General features: G+C 43.5%; 1 protein-coding gene across 2 annotated transcripts; it reads left to right on the top strand.

Annotated features, from left to right (window-relative positions):
* Positions 1–241: 241 nt before the first annotated feature.
* Positions 242–2,532, top strand: LOC147905423 (uncharacterized). 2 transcript variants are annotated; one of them, XM_087372391.1, is made up of 2 exons: positions 242–1,895; positions 2,105–2,532. In XM_087372391.1, the coding sequence occupies exon 1, from the start codon at positions 959–961 to the stop codon at positions 1,868–1,870; it is 912 nt and encodes a 303-aa protein (XP_087228517.1). In that variant the 5' UTR covers positions 242–958; the 3' UTR covers positions 1,871–1,895; positions 2,105–2,532. The 2 variants fall into 2 exon arrangements, with proteins under 2 accessions (XP_087228517.1, XP_087228512.1); XM_087372386.1 differs by having other exon boundaries at positions 243–1,878; positions 2,096–2,532.
* The last annotated feature ends 13,866 nt before the right edge of the window (positions 2,533–16,398 follow it).

The raw sequence follows: 16,398 nt of genomic DNA on the forward strand, positions 1-16,398 counted from the left end.
GAATGCGAGATGATGCAGAGACGAGATGTTGCGCTGAGAAAGAAGCGAGTGAACAGGGGAAGCAAATTCCAAGGCACAGGGGTGCCGTAAGGGTCGATCACATGGGCAACCGGAAAGCCTTACGTGGAAACGTACCGTTGATTCAAAGGCTGCCGCCGGTAAGGGCGGTCAGACGGAACCCCCCAACAGCTGTAGAGCGCCGTAAGTTAGTGAGAAAGAAGCGCGTTGCGATGGGAACGTCGTCGGATTTGGCGTTAGGTCTGATGATGCGACGACGACGAAGTTTAAGACGGCGACCCAGTCTGATTTCCTTCCCCTCTCTCCTCCTCCTCTTCGCGTGTTCTGCAGGCTTGTCTTGCCTGCCGCTCCGCGTTTTCTTGCTTCTGCGACAGGGAGAGCAAGCGACGAGTGGCGTTGAAGTTTACGAAGGGGTCGAACGACTCCGGCTGGCGTTTGGGGCACGGGAGAGATTTCCAAGGCCCTTTGGAATAATGGGGCGGTCGTAGACTGTTCTAGGCTGGACTGTTTCTGGAGAGCGAGAGAAACAGAAGGGCATCGAGATTGCAGGCAGAGGGGTGCGAGCGAGCGAGCGCGCGCGCGCGCGAGAGAGAGAGAGAGAGAGAGAGAGAGTTAGCGTAGGCATCGAGACAGATATTGCAGGCAAGCTACGGTACGAGACGAATTCCGTCCCTAGCGCGAAGATACCTCTCAAGCAAGCGGCTTCACAACAGCTTCATCGAACCGCATAGATCAGACCGACGCCGCACTGCCCCTTCTGTCATGGAGAGCGCAGAGCGATGTGACGAGCTTGTACCGCAGGAGAATTAGACCTCCTCCTGGCTTGTAGCCTTGCCTCCCTCCTCCCCTTTCCCTTCTCTTCCTCCACCGTTCCTTTCGTTAGCTTCCACCTCCAGCTCTGGCCAGAACACTAGGAGCGCACCCCAACCCCTTGAACTCCATGGTTGTGCCTAAGAAGCTTGGCCCTCCTCCTCACTCCATGGGTAGTGACGAGGAGGGCCGCAAATCCAAAATTTCCGACTGGACCCCTAAGTCGGTCGGAATTCTACTGGATAGCTATGCCCAGAAGTTTTCTGTCGGTCGTGGATACCTGAGGACGAAGGACTGGGAGGAGGTAGTCAACAACGTAAACACGCGATGCGAAGGATTCAAGTCTTTGAAGACGATGAAACAATGCAGGGACAAGGTCGATAGCTTGAAGCGGCGGTACAAGATGGAAAAACGAAAGGCGGTGAACGGGAGCGCGGTGACCTGGCCATTTTTTGCTAAGTTGGATGAGATGATGGGTTCTATGCTGAAGCAGGGAAAAGCTCTGGATCCTTTGGAAAGGCATCAGAAATCCTCTCTTAACGATTATACTCATGTAGAGGAGGAGGAAGGAAAGCTTGAATGCTCTGATTCGCCCGAAGAATGTGCTGTGGATAGTATTCGCTACGATGTACCCTGCAGGGAGTTCTTATTAGAGAACGGTAAAGCTGGAGCTGAGGAAGTAGATGGCTTGTCAGAGGATGGGTTACAGCCTCATTTATATCAGCAGCACATGAAGCTTTTAAGTTTGACAGGGACTCAAGAGTCTACCGATAATTCCAGTGAGCAAGGTAAAGCTCCTCAACTCCCTGGCGTTCCTGGAAAGGCCCATGCCAAAAAGCGCAAAATGAAGTCCGAGAATCCAATACAGGCGCTGGCGGATGCAGTCACAGGATTTTCAGAGGTTTTTGCTCGCATTGAGTTAGCTAAGATTGAAATCTACACAAAAATGAAGATGGAGCTGGCCAAACTTGAGAGGAAGAGGCGTAAGAGGAGTCATAGGAAGCAGGAGCCTTCCAGCTCAAGCTCCACTAGTTCTGGATAAGGCAACCTGTAAGGAGACTTTTGTCCTGCTATGGTTTTGTAACATTTAATCATTTCCGGACCTGTCATTGGGCATGCAGTATGCTCGTAGGTTTTACGTTCTGACGTTCTTACCTGTCTTTAAGTTGTCTGTACTTGCTGTTATGTGCTCCTTTATGTATGTATTAAAATGGGAATCCTTTATTCGATTTCCCCTTTTGATATGTGTGCTTTGGCAATTTCTCAGAGAGAATACCTTGAGGATAGCCATTTGTACATTAGTACATACGGACAGGTTGCTTCCCTTAGTTTGATGGATCGGGACTCTGCATGGACTTAAGTATCCACACTGTTGTCTTCGAAAAGTACTTTCTCGCCCTCAGCTGCACAAAGATTTTGAGTGTTTCCTCCTGTTGGCTTCAGTACCATATGGGATACAAGGTTTACAAAATTGCGAACTAGTATCACTCACAGTGGCTACTAGCCTTGGTTATTGCAACAGTGAGCAAGCTAACGTCCATTGTGGTTTCGGTGTGATACTACTTTGTGTTGATCCTGATTGGTCCATCTGCCAGGGTCTGAGACATTACGGCAAGATGATATTTGTCTGATATCGAGAGTGAATCAAGATGATACTTTGAACTACAGAAGTTTTTCATGTATAAGATCCAGAGTGGTTGGAGGTTGCTTGGGCCATCTATCTCTTTTTTTTGGTGCTATGGTTTTGTTTATGTATGCTGTGGTAAAATAGTTGAGTGCAGTGTATTATGATCGCTGATGCTAACGTTGCAGGCTTGCCTAGCATTAAAGCTATACAATAGAACAAGAAGAGTGGGAATGGCGCTTGTATGTTTGCATGTGGCTCATTCTTTCCAAATTCTGTCTGGGCATTTCACGTCTGATAGTGGGGCAGATGATCTTACATATATGTTGTTATTGTGGCATGTTGCCGAGTCCTGGAAACGTATGGGCAGCAATTGTTACTCTTAAGTCGGTTTGTTTTAGCTACCTACTGAATGAAAGAGGGGGTGTATAATCTAGATGTCTTCTTTGGGGGACCTTAAAAGCAGTTCAGGCTGAGGAGAGGCATCTATTGGGGAGTATGTGCTGATCTTTTACTCGCTGCTTCTCATTAGAGCTTCTCTTGGCATTTGGGTTTAGTGAAAACGTGTAAGAAAGTTGAAAATTTGGTTAGAGCTTCTATGTTTAGTTGAAAATTTGGTTATTTTAAAAAAGTTGCAAGAACTTGGTAAGGAAAGCGACATATGTCCTCCTTTGTCAAGGTACAGTGATGGAATATTCTCTGGAATTTCTTCAGCCTTCCTCTCTTTCATGGGCTGAATGAATTGCACTTCTTTGCAATTTGCACGTTGTGTTCAGGATCTCTGTAGGAAATTGAATAAGTTATGACCTCTGTGTTGGGATATCTCAAGGTGTATGCCTCAGGCACACCTTATGTTTCTATATGTGAGTGCTAGAGGCACAGTTAGGTGCCCACAAGCACAGTTAGGTGGTGGAAAAGCCACATAGGATGATTGAGTGAATCTAGGAGCAGATTGAGGAGATGATTGTGGAGCTTTGAGGTCATCAGTGATGTCAGTGACCTTGTATGAGGTGCCTACTTAAGGACCTCTTTCTTCTTCATTCTATAAGCAAGTATTCTGAGTTTGTGTCCACTCTACTCTTTCTTTTCAGTATTCCAACATGGTATCAGAGCCCTTTGATCCCCCTTGAGCCCATTTCTGCCACATCATCATCTTCTTCTTCATCTTCTTCTTCTCCATTTTCTTCTTTCTTCCCAAAATCTTTGAGAGCTTGGTTCTCCATCTACAAACAGCCATTGCCCAAACCCTCTGAGCTGGAAACTCCTCTAGTATGGGCGAACTTCCACCTGCAAGCAATTGAAGAAAAAACGTCTGTGGTGGCTGCCATTCTCCAAAAAGCGAATTTCTTCTGTTGCTCAATACTCCCTGCATACTCCGCCATTGCCTGAGCCCTCTTAGGAGTAGATGGGCGACCTCAAGACGAAGATTTTGAGCCATTTTTCAGGTCATTTGGTTCAGTAACGAGGGAGAAATCGTCAAAACTCAGTTTCAGCCTGTAGCAACTCTCCCGGGCAAAAGTGCGCACCATTTCGTCCAACCTCTGTACTGGACCTTCTCTGGTATATGAGCTTTCTTTTGCTTCAGAAAGTCCTCTTTTCCTTGCTTTGAAGAGTTAGCTACAAGCCCTCCAAGTTCAGCTTTTCAGTTTTGACAGTTTTGGACAAGTTTTTGAAGATGATGCTACATAAAATGCTACTCTAGCATTTCTGGTTTTTTGAAGCTTTCAATAACTTCAGTACAAGTGTGGATTCAGTTTTGTTTTGACTTGCTAGACCTGGTTTTGATTGGAAAATGTTTATTTCATCCACTTCTATGAAGCATGTAAGAAGAAGCATCATTGTTTGAAATCTAGTCACTACTATTTGCTACATTAAGTGCTCATATTTTGGAAGTCTTTCAGTTATTTTTGCCTTGTAAGAGAGATAGACACTGCCCAATATCTGGGTTAGACCCTCTCATGGCTACCATATATAATCTTGAGAAGTTCAATGGAAAGGGGTTCCATACATGGCAAATGAAGGTAAAATTTGCATTAATGCGGGAGAACTTATGGGGACTTGTCAAATCTACTCCTACCGCTTCTTCTACGGCCTCAAATGCTGGGGAATCTTCAGCTCCGACACGACCGGCAAGGGATCCAGCAAGAGAAGAAAAAGCATATGGTATAATTGCTTTAGCTTTGGGTGATGATTACATACATCATATATCTGACTTGGAGTCTCCATCAGAAGCATGGCAGAAGCTAGATTTGATTTTTGGTGCAAGCTCTCATATTTCTAAACTATCACTTAAAATCTCTTTCTTTGAATTAAAGATGGCAAGTGATACTACTTTAGCTGCCCATGTCAACTATATGCGGAGTCTTATGACTCAGTTAGCTTCTATCAACTCTCCTATCACCCCTGATGATGCTATGGCAGTACTACTTAAGAGTATGCCTGAAAGCTTTGATCACATTGTAAGCACTTTGAAGAATCTTCCCAATCCAAACCTTGAAGGCATTATCTCAGCTCTCCAAGAAGAAGAAAGACACATGGAGTTAAGGAAAGGCAATGACACTGCTTATGTTATGAAATTCTAGAAGGGCAAGTACTCTCCTTGCAATCACTGTGGAAAGACAAATCACCTTTCAAAGGACTGCTTCAAAGTTAATCCATGCAAGCACTGTGGCAAAAACAACCATAGTGAGAAGTTTTGCAGAGACAAAGCAAAGACAGAAAATGCAAATCTACTTACAGTGAATTTGCCTCCACAAGATGAGGCATCCCATGAAGATTATGCATTTTAACTCATCTCTATGTATGCTCCAGATCTCTCTTTTTATGTCAAGGTACTCAGCCTGGATAGTCCTCCAAAATGAATGAAAATAAACTATTGTGTTTTGTGTGTTTTGTAAACACCTCTGGTCACCTTATGATGTAAGCCATGTGTATGTTTTTGTTCCATGGTACCTCCTACAGACATTGTGTGCATGTACATGTAGGGGAGATAACCATTGGAAGGTCTGTTTGTATCCCTTTCTGTTTACCTTACACCCAAGGGAACCCTTGCTAGCATGAGAACCTAGCCATAGATTTATCCTTGACCACCATGAGATGGCATGAGAAACTATGAGACTAGATGTATCCTTGACATAGCCTGAGGCATCTCCTTGAGGGGGGGTTTGTTGGGATATCTCAAGGTGTATGCCTCAGGCACATCTTATGTTTCTATGTGTGAGTGTTAGAGGCACAGTTAGGTGCCCACAAGCACAGTTAGGTGGTGGAAAAGCCACATAGGATGATTGAGTGAATCTAGGAGCAGATTGAGGAGATGATTGTGGAGCTTTGAGGTCATCAGTGATGTCAGTGACCTTGTATGAGGTGCCTACTTAAGGACCTCTTTCTTCTTCATTCTATAAGCAAGTATTCTGAGTTTGTGTCCACTCTACTCTTTCTTTTCAGTATTCCAACACTCTGTAAGAATGAAATTTATTCCAGGAACTATTTTTAACTGCAAACTCAGAGAGAGTTAATACAATACGAAATGGTAGATGTATCATAAGCCACAAACATGAGCTCAGGGATGATGCAGGGTTCTATATAGGAGGCGCAGGGGTGACCCAAGGGATTTCTTATTTAAGCTGACGTTTCTTCCCTGTATTGTCCCCCCGGCTGTTTAGTTGGTAGCCATTGAGTCTGGCAGGTACTGTCTGACAGGTGCAGTGTCATACTGTCCTTCACTGTTGCTCTATGTTGGAAAACCCTTATGAAGGCGAATAACCAGCATAGACTGGATAGGCATGGTTTCAAAATTCATATTAGTTGGTCTCTATACTCTTGTGGTTTGAAAAATATTGAAAATTGCTCCTTCGTTGGAAATCACTGCTCTGTTTTACTTCCTTGTTCCTGTTTGTATGTTCGTTGTTATACCATAGTTTGAAACCCTGATAGCAGTGTCATACTGTCCTTCACTGTTGCTCTATGTTGGAAAACCCTTATGAAGGCGAATAACCAGCATAGACTGGATAGGCATGGTTTCAAAATTCATATTAGTTGGTCTCTATACTCTTGTGGTTTGAAAAATATTGAAAATTGCTCCTTCGTTGGAAATCACTGCTCTGTTTTACTTCCTTGTTCCTGTTTGTATGTTCGTTGTTATACCATAGTTTGAAACCCTGATAGCAGCTTATGCTTGGGTACTGATGGGAACGTTAGGGTAGCTTTACTTCTTTCTTTATTTTGATTTTTGTGTTTTACTGAGTTTTGTTTTATGTCTCTTACAAGTCCCCTTTTTCTCTCTCCTTTGTTCTTTCGCCTGTTTTACAGAAGTATTGTAATTTTAAGCGTGGATATATTCTAGTCTAACGAAGGTCGCTTGGAAGCCAGTTATGTGATTTGGGTTTTTGAAGTCAACCTGCATATGTTTCTTATTTGGAATTTAATAGTCAATCTTAATTTGTCCGCATGACTGAGGATCTTGAGGCTGACTCATCATGCAAGGTCTGTGCCCTAGCATATTTTTCTAGTCTGCTCAGAAGTGGGGATGAAAATTGGATGATGTGTAGAACTGTAGATGAAGGATGCCCCTTCCTGTGAGGATACAGACTCTTCCTCCTCTCCCACTCCCCACACTAGCTGCAATGGTTCTTTGCTGGATGTTTTGGTTTGAGAGACGGATTCTCTGTGGGGCACTTACACCCATCAGACTTCTCATGGAGCACTCTTTCCCCAAATCGTGCCGCTTGGAGTGTGGACCCCCTGTATCAAAATACAAATTCAGGGAGCGGAGAAGATACCGGGGCCCTGATGGGTGCAGACGTGCTCATGAAGGGCTGCTGTGACTGAAGGCTGCAGCTGCTGCTGATGAAGAAATGTGTCTGACTGCCTTCCCATGAATGCTCATGAAGGGCTGCTGCTCCCTGAAGATACCGGGGCCCTGATGGACCCAGACATGCTCATGAAGGGCTGCTGTGAACTGAAGGATGAAGCTGCTGATGATGAAGAAATGCATCTGGATCCCTTCCCATTATGCTCATGAAGGGCTGCTGTGGACTGAATGCTGATGGTGCTGATGATGAAAGAAGGTGACACCCCCTTTCCACCTGTGCTTCCCCTCTTCATCAAAAAGCTGGCTGAACTGGGTTCTATTTTGCTGATTCATCCAGTCCTGATGTATAGAAGCAACTCATTATGTCGTTGACTGCCATATCAGCTGAGCTAGCGCACTGCCACCTGGCCATATGGCCCACTTCTTCTGCTGTCCTGGCCAGTACTATTGCCTGGACCGGCTCCAAGTCCCCTGACTGTATGTCTGCTGTTCTGCCTTGTGTTGATGTGGCAGGCTGCTGCTGCTATCGACGTCAGCAGCTCCTACTTCCATGCATGGCTATATGGCCCTTTATCCTCTTCTGTGGAAGCTCACATAGTTCTAGGGAAGGTTGATAGCCTTCTTATAAGTGGATATATATATTGGTCTTTAGAACAAAAAATCTAAATTTGTATGATTGGACTTTTCTAGTCTTACAAAGGTACATATATATATATATATATATACACACACATAGGTGGAAAGCCTCCTTTTAAGCTGCCAGGAGATGATGATAATCAGAGAAAGCCAGCCTAAACTCATGGCTACTCTAAGGAGTCGCGATGCTTATACAAGCGTAGGACCTCACATCAAAAGGCTGATCCCATTAAGTATGTTGAGGCAGTGACATCTGTTCTCAACTAATTGAAGGCTATGAGAGCTTTGGGAGTAAAGCTGATGAGCTGGTTCTTAGTCCTCCCTCCTTACAATAGGTTCATGTTGGGAATGGCTATCTTTGCCAAGGCCTTGATGTGCTTGTGATAGGCTTGGCAAATCCCCATGAATAACGTGATTTCCGGTGCATTTTTGCTTTGGCATTAGTGTAGTCCAATCTGACACTACCCAAGGTGCAGAATCTTCTCCATCAAAATCCTGGACTTCTTTTTAGTTAATTAGAATGGGTTGTCATTTAGGAGCATGTTGTACTATTTGAGATCACACTCATGCTGATGGGACCCCGCCAGAAAAAACAAAGATGCAATGGCCGATGAGATTCATGGAAATCATCATCTTGGTGAATGGGCCTGGCAGTTTTAATGCATCGGAAGGGCATTACCACAAACTTGTATTAGAAAGCCGACTTGCGACATCAACTTCGTGGATCCGGATCTAGGAACTGCTCCTTGTGTTCCTGCAACAATACCGTCAACAGTTGTCCATGTTGGCTGATGGTGCTGTGCCATCATTGACATAGACCAAAAATACTTGCCCCTATCTGCCTAACTCCTGCATTCAACTGAATGCATCTGTGAACAATATAATTAGCTTGGGGCAGGTGCTTGGAATTGTGACCTCTATCCTGTAACATAATCAGGCTGGATCTGAAACTGGTGCCACCATCTGGCCCCTAACCCTGACTCTGTAGTACGGTGCATCTCAAAGTGTCTTGGTTGATATCTGTCCACCTCGGAATCTTCATACGGTGAAAGCAATGTTGAGATCCATAGTCGTTGTAGGGGATAGAGTGAGCTGTGCTCTCTATTTTTTCTGTGAAAACTGGAATCTGTATTTAAGTATGTGAAAGAGAAGATTTGCAATTAGTAGGAGACAAACCAGTCGTATACCTGACTGACTACTATTTTAGTCTGCTATTACATTAAGTAATTGCTAGCACCAGGCTTCCTGAAAGCCAATTGATTCCTTCGTTGCCACATGCAGCTTATTGTTGCTCCCCTAATTGCAAGCCATAATTCTGCTGTTCATTTGAGAAATATGCATGTGCATCACCTGATACTCAGTGCCCTTAAATCCAGCCTTTTGGAACGAATAGTGTATTTTTGGGCAAAGAGGTTTCTCTGATAATAGGGCATCGAGAGAGCAAATGTATAGTAGTTTCTTTATGTCTCTCACATACGTAGCAGGGGTGTGAAACCCATTTGCTAAGTTTGTCTCTGAGCCAATTCCAATGCAGCAACTTCCTTACCAGCACTTTTCGCTTTACATGGAATCTCAGGATGCCAAAAAATGTCTAGCGTTTTGTTCTATACCATTTCCCAGGTTGGCCTTTTCACAATCTGTTAAGTCATGCCTGGACCTCCAGAATCAATCAATGGGTGTAGGTCTCTACATAGAAGTACATCTACTCGACAGGATGGCTCCAAGTGACCCCTGGATACAAAAAAGGGGTCCAAAGAAAACTTCTGACCATCTGTGGAAACTGAACCAACTGAAAAAACAGTAACATCTGGAGACTGTAGCAGGAATACTGTGAAACTGGTAGAAGGAAGACTGCATAAAACAGAACTTCAGATTGCAGTTTCCTGGTTTGGAACAATGTGTGGTGTAACCTTGAGTACCACTGCACCCGGGGGTGTGGGTAAGGACATGGTTTCCTTGTCCTGCGCTTCGGAGTGGGTTTGGGGGGTTGAAAGTCCTTAGGTGTTGTGTCGAACTGTCTGTCGCGCTTGAGGGGTCGGTCTTGGGAACATGTCTTTTGAAATCCGAGCACGGCTGAATAGGAGCTGAAGATACATGAGTGAGAATTGGGATGACATGGGCTTGCAGAGGGTGATTGCTCACCATTTTGTTGGCTTGAATTGAAATCGAAGCCGGCGAGGGGGAAGTAACCAAGGGAGACATCTGAGAGGAGCTAGGGAGCGGGGAGGGGCAAGGTAATTGTTGGTGGCTGATTAGCGACTGCTTGAAAGTTCTGTTGGAGAATACAAGGTTGCACATGTTCTTGGGGGGTGTCCTTGTCCACCAAAGATTGCATCTGTGCGAGTAGAGTAGCTTCATCTTTGGCCATTTTTCTCCTCTTTTTTATAGCATTCTTGAACTTGCAAATGGAGTTGTTTGATCTTTTGTAGATTATCTCCTCGTTTTTTGTGTTCATCCATAGTTGTCAGGATGGCTTCCAAAACATGTCTACCGTGAATGAAGCCCTTTTGTTCCTCTCTAATCCAGACCTGCAATAGCAAGTGCTTTGGTGAAGAAGACAATTAAAACTAATACCCAAGGGTCCTAAGGATGAACTTAAAAATTGGAGATCCTTAACTGTTATTTTATATTGACTCTTATATGATTAATTATTATCTTATTATCTTATTTATTATTTAGTATTTCTAATTTTATTTTATTAGTTTTAGTTGTGTAGTTGTAGTTGCTTTAGTTATGTTAGTGTCGTTAGTTATTTGTGTAGTTGGTTTAGTTATGTAGTTAGTTTAGTTGTGTTTAGTGTTAGTTTAGTTGTGCTAGTGTAATTAGTGGTACTCTAAGTCCTAATAAACTCCTACCCTAACCCCCACCTCTTCTACCCATATGGAGCTCCTCTATCCCCTTGCCCGTTCGTCTACCCTAACTGTGGGGATTAAAGGTCGCTATGCCTTTACTCCGGTTATGTACAATACTTAAACACATATATAAATGAATGAAAAAGAAGATTAGGGTGTTCTGTACCTACCAAAACTTGTGTGGCTCTCTGTTTCTCTCTCTCCCTCTTCCATTCTTGCTTCTGTTGAGAGCACTCTCAACTGGTATCAGAGCTCGGGTGATCTAGTTGAGCGTGCGTGAATGCTTGGAAGCTCAACAGCTCTGTGGAAGAAAGGAGAAGCTTTGTGGGAAGCTTTGTGGGTGACTTACTTGCATCCGAGTGTGCAGAGACCTTGGAGGAACCTTTAGAAAAGTCACTTTGGTTTTGTGAAGTGGTTTTGAGAGCCTGTTAAGTGTTTTCAAAGAAAGTCGTTTTTTGAGCTTTTCCTTGTTCCGTTCGATGACAGAGACTCCGTGTTGACTTGTAGAGGTAACTATTACTTGCTTTTAGTGTCCACTTCACTTTAGGAGCTTGGAAACACCTTCATTCTTGAATCTGGGAGTTCGATGACAGAGACTCCGTGTTGACTTGTAGAGGTAACTATTGCTTGCTTTTGGTGTCCACTTCACTTCAGGAGCTTGGAATCACCTTCATTCTTGAATCTGGGATCATTTCATTGGATTTTTGACTTACTGTGTTAGTTCCTACGTTTTTCTGTCCGGGTATTGGAACTCAAGTTTGGAGCAACCATTTGCAGATCTGTCAGTTCCGGTGGACTCACGAGGTCCTAAAACTTCTATGTTGCTCATCATTTGCAGTCCGGTGGAGTTTACAAACAGCTCTTTTTTCAAAAGCGTTTTTCAGTCCGTGTGTTGGACCCAGTGATTGAGACCATAGTTTTCAAAACCGTCTGTCCCATTGCGCTGATAGGCCCAGATTGCCTTGTGAGATGCTATTTTTATGGACGCTTTGCACATGGATGCTATTTTATGCTGAGGGACAGCTTTGACACATTGTAGGTGATGCACTGATAGTGTTATGCTCTCTTGGATGAGATATTATTGATGCATATCACGGACGGTGTTTATGCTTGAGCCATTTGGCACCTATTGGCATTTTTGAATTGCCATTGCAGTTGGCATTTTCTTTTGGGTCAGATTTGCTCATATGGATGCAAAGTACATGCACATGAGTCAGCTGCATCTTTTGATGCTTTGAGCTTTGAGTTTTGGTAATATTTCAGTCTATTGTGGCACACATTTGGGTGCACTTGGTATTTGATGTGATTCTCTCTTACAGACACTAGCATTTGGGATTTTGCTTTATTTGCATCATGGCATCCTCTTCCATGTCTGAAAAGGAGTTTTTCAACATTAAAAAGTTTGATGGGACAAACTTTTTTTTGTGGAAAGAACAAATAAGGGATGTGCTTATTCAAAAGAAGCAGATTAAACCCTTGACAAGGATTGAAGCTAAGCCTGCAAATATGTCTGAGGATGATTGGAATGAGTTGGATGCATTAGCAAAGTTTACTATTAGACTTGATCTTGCAGAGTCAGTTTATTTCACAGTAGTAAATGAGCAGACTACGTAAGATTTGTGGAAAAAACTGTGTGCCACTTATGTGAAGGAAACTGCCTCTAATAAAGTTTGCCTCATGAAGAGGTTGTTTCAGCTGTAAAGGAGTTTTTCAACATTAAAAAGTTTGATGGGACAAACTTTTTTTTGTGGAAAGAACAAATAAGGGATGTGCTTATTCAAAAGAAGCAGATTAAACCCTTGACAAGGATTGAAGCTAAGCCTGCAAATATGTCTGAGGATGATTGGAATGAGTTGGATGCATTAGCAAAGTTTACTATTAGACTTGATCTTGCAGAGTCAGTTTATTTCACAGTAGTAAATGAGCAGACTACGTAAGATTTGTGAAAAAAACTGTGTGCCACTTATGTGAAGGAAACTGCCTCTAATAAAGTTTGCCTCATGAAGAGGTTGTTTCAGCTGTAGATGAAGGAAGGCGTCTCCATTGCTTCTCACTTGAATGAATTTAATATTATTTTCAGCCAGCTTCAGGCTCTGAAGATGAATTTTGATGCGGAGACTAAGGCAATATTTCTCTTATGTTCATTGCCATCCTCATGGGATACCTTCCGTACAATTGTTAGTAACTTTGCACCTGGTGGAGTACTGAAATTTGATGATGTTGTGGGTAGCTTGTTGGCCGAGGAGATTAGACGGAAGTCTATGGACGGCAATAAGCATGATGGAGCCTTAAATGTGTAAAGGGGCAGATCACAGTTCAAAGGGAAGTCCCACGAAAGAGGGAAGTCTCGTAGCAAATCCAGGGCACGGAACATTGAGTGTTACCATTGTGGCAAGAAGGGCCATATAAAAAAGGATTGCTACAAGCTGAAAAGAGAGCAAAAGGATAAGAAAAAGAATGCAAATTGGGGTGCAAATTAAAAGGAAGAGAGTCCAAAGGAGGACAAAAGGAAAAGTGAAGATCGAGGAGATCAATGCAGTTACACATGATAGTGACAATGACGTTCTTCATGTCTAGTGTATCTGCAGAGTTGCTTATCACTTTAGATGATGCATATTCCCAGGATTGGATTTTGGATTCTGGTGCTTCATTCCATGTTACTCCCCATAGGGAATGGTTCTCCACTTATGACAGTGGAAAGACGGGTTGTGTGCATCTTGACATAGTGGAAGTAGGTGACAAAGTTTTCTTTTGCAAATGGGTCTGTATTTATTTTGAAACATGTGAGATATGTGCCTAAGTTGACCAAAAGTCTTATTTCAGAGGGTCAGCTAGATGATGCTGGTTTTCGCACCACTTTTGGCTTTCAGAGTTGAAAAATTCAAAAGGGCTTTATGCTTTTGGCCAGGGGTGTCAAGTGTGGGAATTTGTATCCCGTACATGTATCAGGGGTATTTGATCATGTTGTTGCAATAACCGAGCAGCCAAGCACTTCTTTGTGGCATTGCAGGTTGGGGCACATGAGCTAGAATGGAATGAAACTCTTATGCCGTTTGCGTTATGTACCGCATTTGAGTTTCTCTGATTTTGAATTTTGTGAGCACTGTCTCTATGGGAAGTAGGCTAAATCAGTCCATAAAAGAAGGGGAAAGAAAGAGTTTGAAAAGCTTGATTTGGTGCATTCAGACGTATGTGGTCCCATGCCTACACGGTCATTAGGCAGGGCTGAATACTATGTGACATTCATTGATGATGCAACTAGGAAAGTGTGGGCTTATGCTATAGCTCGGAAGAGTGATGTGTTCCAGGTATTTCAGAAATGGCTGTCCTTGGTTGAGAATCAGTCAGGTAGAACGCTTAAATGCCTACGGACTGACAATGGTGGAGAGTATCTCTCTTATGACTTTCAGCATTTCTGTGATACACGTGGGATTAAGAGGGAGCTCATATCCCCTCGTACTCTAGAGCAAAATCCAGCAAAATCCAGTTGCAGAAAAGATGAACCGTACCATTCAAGAAAGGTTGCAATGCATGCTTTCCAATGCAAGTCTTTCTGGTGGTTTTTGTTTGGGCTGAGGCAATGAAGACCGCAGTGCACGTGATCAATAGATCACCTAGTAAGAGTTTGGATGGTGGTATTCTTAAACAGGCATGAAGTGGCAAGAAGCCCTTTTACTCTCATTTGTGCATATTTGGGTGTGAGGCATATGCACATGTGCTAAAAGAGCTTCGAAAGAAGCTAGATCCTAAGTTTAGGAAATGCATCTTTTTGGGTTATGGTGAAAGTGGAGAGATGGGCTATCGTCTCTGGGATCCAGAAGCAAAGAAGATCATACACAGTCATGATGTAGTCTTCAATGAGAAGAAGATGCATAAGGCACCCATGAGGGATGTGGAAATGAGGAGAATCACTTTCCAGGATGTGAATCCACCTGCATATGTTGATAGACAGCAAGTTGTCCATGCACCAAATGTGTAAGAAATGGTACCACCAAGTACTCCCACAGGTTTACAATCAAGGATAGATGGATCATATATTGGTGGAAATGATGAGTCAAATGTGGCTGATATGCAGGTGGGACAGCAAGCTGAAATGCCCTTGAGAAGATCATATAGTGTCTAAACTACCTGATAGGTTTGTTCCAGGGGTAGACTATGTGATTGCAGGGAGCCTTCTTGCTACAAAGAGGCTATGATGCGCGAGGATCAACGCAAGTGGGAGTATACTATGCAATCAGAGATGAGTTCACTTATAAAGAATAAGACTTGGGACTTGGTTTCTTTGCCACATGGAAAGAAAGCATTGCCATGTAAATGGGTCTACAAGATGGTCACAGATGATGATGTGCCTAGGTACAAGGCCCATTTGGTCGCTAAAGGATTCAAGCAAGAGAAGGGTGTAGACTTTGATGAGATATTCTCTTCAGTTGTGAAGATGACCACACCTAGATGCATGCTTGGACTAGTGGCATCAGAGGATATGGAGCTTATGCAGATGGATGTCAAGAAAGCTTTCTTGCATGGGGATTTGCATGAGGAAATTTACATGGTGCAGCCGGAAGGCTTTGAAGAAAAGGGCAAAGATCATTTAGTTTGTAAGCTGAAGAAGAGTCTCTATGGTCTTAAGCAAGCGCCTAGAGAATGGTATCAAAAGTTTGATGCTTTCATTCGGTCCCAGGGTTTTAGAAGCAGCGAAATTGATCACTGCCTCTACACGAAAAGGGTTAAGGATAATAGTTTGATAATCCTGGCACTATATGTGGATGATATGCTATTAGCTAGTAAGAATACTTATGAGCTAGATGCATTAAAGGCCAAGTTGCATGAGGCCTTTGATATGAAGGATTTGGGACTTGCAAGTCATATTCTTGGTATGCGCATCACGCGTGATCGGAGTAGGAAACTCCTTTGGCTTTCACAGAAGGAGTATGTTACAAAAGTATTGAAGCATTTCAATATGGAGGGGGGGAAGGCAGTGAGTACTCCATTGCTTCCATATGTGAAACTGAGTCATACGGATAGTCCCAAATCAGATGAGGAAAGGGCCATGATGGCTAAGGTAACTTATGCATCAACAGTTGGGAGTCTTACGTATGCTATGATAGCTACTAGACCAGACATTGCATTTGCAGTGGGAGTTGTTAGCCGGTATATGGCTAATCCAGGAAAGAGTCATTGGGAGGTAGTTAAGTGCATCATGAGGTACATGAAGGGTATCAAGGAGATATGCATCTGCTTTGGTAAAGGAGACTTGCATGTACTTGGGTACACAGATTCAAACTATGTAGGGCATGTGGATAGTAGGAGATCCACTTCTGGTTATGTGCTCACCTTTGCAGGTGGTGCAGTGTCGTGGATGTCTCGCGCACAGAAGTGTGTTGCTTTGTCTACCACAGAGGTTGAGTATGTCGCAGCCACAGAGGGTTGCAAGGAGGCTATATGGCTTGATCGGCTAGTAGGAGATTTGGGGATTCATACAAGTATACCGACATTGCATAGTGATTCCGTGAGTGCTATTTAGCTAGCACGGAATCCAGTGACCTACCAACATCTACAAGGGAGATTTCTATGATGTCCAGCCATAGCACCTCATGACTGGCTAGCACTTTCAAGCTCATACGGCTATGACCTCAGCACCACAGGAGCGG

This window comes from Dipteris shenzhenensis, chromosome 1 (assembly GCF_047967505.1).
Source record: "Dipteris shenzhenensis isolate YYH24624 ecotype China chromosome 1, Dip_SZ_1.0, whole genome shotgun sequence".
Lineage (NCBI taxonomy): Eukaryota > Viridiplantae > Streptophyta > Polypodiopsida > Gleicheniales > Dipteridaceae > Dipteris > Dipteris shenzhenensis.